General features: G+C 37.8%; 1 protein-coding gene across 1 annotated transcript in view; it reads right to left on the bottom strand.

The window, feature by feature from the left end:
• Positions 1-52: 52 nt before the first annotated feature.
• The window catches only part of LOC106945898 (uncharacterized), a gene marked incomplete at its 3' end in the record, with an annotated part of 43142 nt that continues 40899 nt past the window's right edge, over positions 53-2295 (bottom strand). Inside the window, exons 6-7 of the mRNA XM_015029902.1 lie at positions 262-311; positions 53-91 (exon numbers count right to left, since the gene is read on the bottom strand). Coding sequence (XP_014885388.1) covers positions 53-91; positions 262-311 — 89 coding nt within the window. The remainder of the gene's footprint in view (positions 92-261; positions 312-2295) is intronic.

Genomic DNA, 2295 nt, shown 5'->3' with positions numbered 1-2295 from the left:
CTCACGTTTTTTTTTCCATTTGCATTCTGGGTAAAAATCTATCTACAAATGCGAATATGTCGTCGGCAGTAATCCACAACCGAACTCTTATCTGTGAAAACAATTAACATAAAAGTCTGTTCAGCAACAGCACATAAAATATAAAAGTCTACCAAATTAATTCACATTCTAAACTACATTATTGAACCCATAGGGAAATTAAATAAGTAAATAAATAAGTAATCAAATGTTACAAACAGCTCAGAGTCCTGAAGAACTTACTGTCAGGCATTGTTCTCTGGTGGAGTGGAGCAGCAAGCGGCAGACGGTCCCTGTGGAAACAACAAAGTTGAACTGGGCTTTGCCTCTTATACAGCTCACACTGTTAGGGGTGGGTCACAGTTTAAGGTATAAATAAAACCGCTCTATGAATAAAATTTAAACATTTGTCTGTGGCTTAAATAAATAAAGAAAAAATGGCCGTCCCGTAAAATACGGAATCTTTCCCGTAATTGGCTGTTAAATGTTGCGTCCCGTAGCGGTTCGCTACGGGACGCGATTTGTTCCGTATTTCTATAAATGTCCGATAGACACGCCTATCACACACATATCAACACTAAATGCAACAATAATGACCAAAATTAAACACAGGAAATATTAAGGTCAGTTAAATTCTCGTGGTGGGATGTAAATAAGACCCCCAAGAAAGCTACGGCCTGACGCTGTTGTCACGGTTGCGTAGAAATGGACACTACGCAGCCGCAGAGAGCTGCTATCAACCCGCGTCTTTTTAAAACATCCTGGATGCGATTCTCCACCGTCCTTAGAAGCAAAACCTCTCGTAGAGACACAGACATGAGAAGGAAGACTCAAATCCCAGGCTGAATAATGTTAGTGAGGATGAAACAAGACAATTTAAAAAAATGTATCCATCGTGGCACAGTGTGCTACCAGACAGAATGGATCAGGAGAGGAACTGCAGACCCGTCAGAACCTAAAGAATCATAAATCAGCATCTCTTCATCCCTCAATTATGTACTGAGGTTGATATGGTGCAGAACATTTTGCTATGATTAAGCTTCTTATTGTGCTTTTAGTCAATTATATAGGTTTGATTATTTGCTAATTTAATGTATAATATCAGTCAAAATAAAATAAAGTGGTCATTTAAAGAACAAATCATTAACAGATTAACAGTAAATAATAATGACATATTTTGAATATTAAATCAGGTGTTATGATCAGTTACTTAGTACTTAAGGTATGCTACTCTGATTGGAGTACAATTTTTTAATACTCTAACCCAGTGGTTCTTAACCTTTTTTGAGGTACCGAACCCCCCAGTGTCATATGTGCATTCATTGAACCCTTCTGATAAATACAATGTCGCCTGCGCTGCTGGAAACTGTTCAGCGGGGTGTGGGGGAAGAGAGTTGCGTGCTCTTCCGCAGCACTGATTGGCTGAGCAATGTAACGTGATCCTCTGATCCTCTGCAGCGGGGCGTCATCANGAATGATTACGTTTATTGTTGGATATTTAATCGTATCCCATACTTAATGTTTAAACATTAATCTTCATTCTTAGCAGTCCAAATAAACTTAGATGAGTAACAAGAAAATATTCTCTCCGTAGTTGAGCTACATGCTATTTTACTACATATTCAAATAAACTTTTGATACTAAATTGGAAATATTTACCAAAGCTTTCAAAAAAACCTCCTAATATACATAAAGTGTCATAATGCACAACAGGTACACATTTTTAAAGTAATTAGATCAGTTGCCACTAGGTGACCTTAAATTTAAAAATGTATTTCCTCAGAAATAGCCATCCATTAGCAATTCATTTTCATTTTTCCTCTTAGCATAGTATTAAATTGGGAAGCTAACCATTCTTTAAACAAGAACGTTTTGAGGTTGCTACAAAATCCTAAGACCATTGTTTCTAACATTATTTTATTGTTCTGTTTTTTTCAGCAACGTGAACAACTCAACAGTTTTCCAGACTGTGACGAGGCCAGTGACATGGCTGTTCAGCTGTTTCACTAATTACTGGAATGGGACTGGAAACCAGAACCCCAGGTAATGCATGCTGGCACATGTTGCATCTAATAACTATTTATTTGTCTCTTTTTCTTTTTATTGTTTTTTTTTTTGCTTCTTTGTTTGTTTTTTCAGTTAATGGCTGGCATAAATACAGTAGATGCAATTGCTTTTTCTCTTTTTTCAAGCATGTTTTAGAACAGGGGTCCCCAAGCTATGGCCCCGCGGGCTGGATCCGGCCCGCCTCCTCATTTGGTCTGGCCCCCTGAACAA

Source organism: Poecilia latipinna, unplaced genomic scaffold, assembly GCF_001443285.1.
Source record: "Poecilia latipinna isolate Pla-1442-1.1 unplaced genomic scaffold, P_latipinna-1.0 Scaffold167, whole genome shotgun sequence".
Taxonomy (NCBI): domain Eukaryota; kingdom Metazoa; phylum Chordata; class Actinopteri; order Cyprinodontiformes; family Poeciliidae; genus Poecilia; species Poecilia latipinna.
This window is presented reverse-complemented; position numbering and strand designations above follow the sequence as displayed.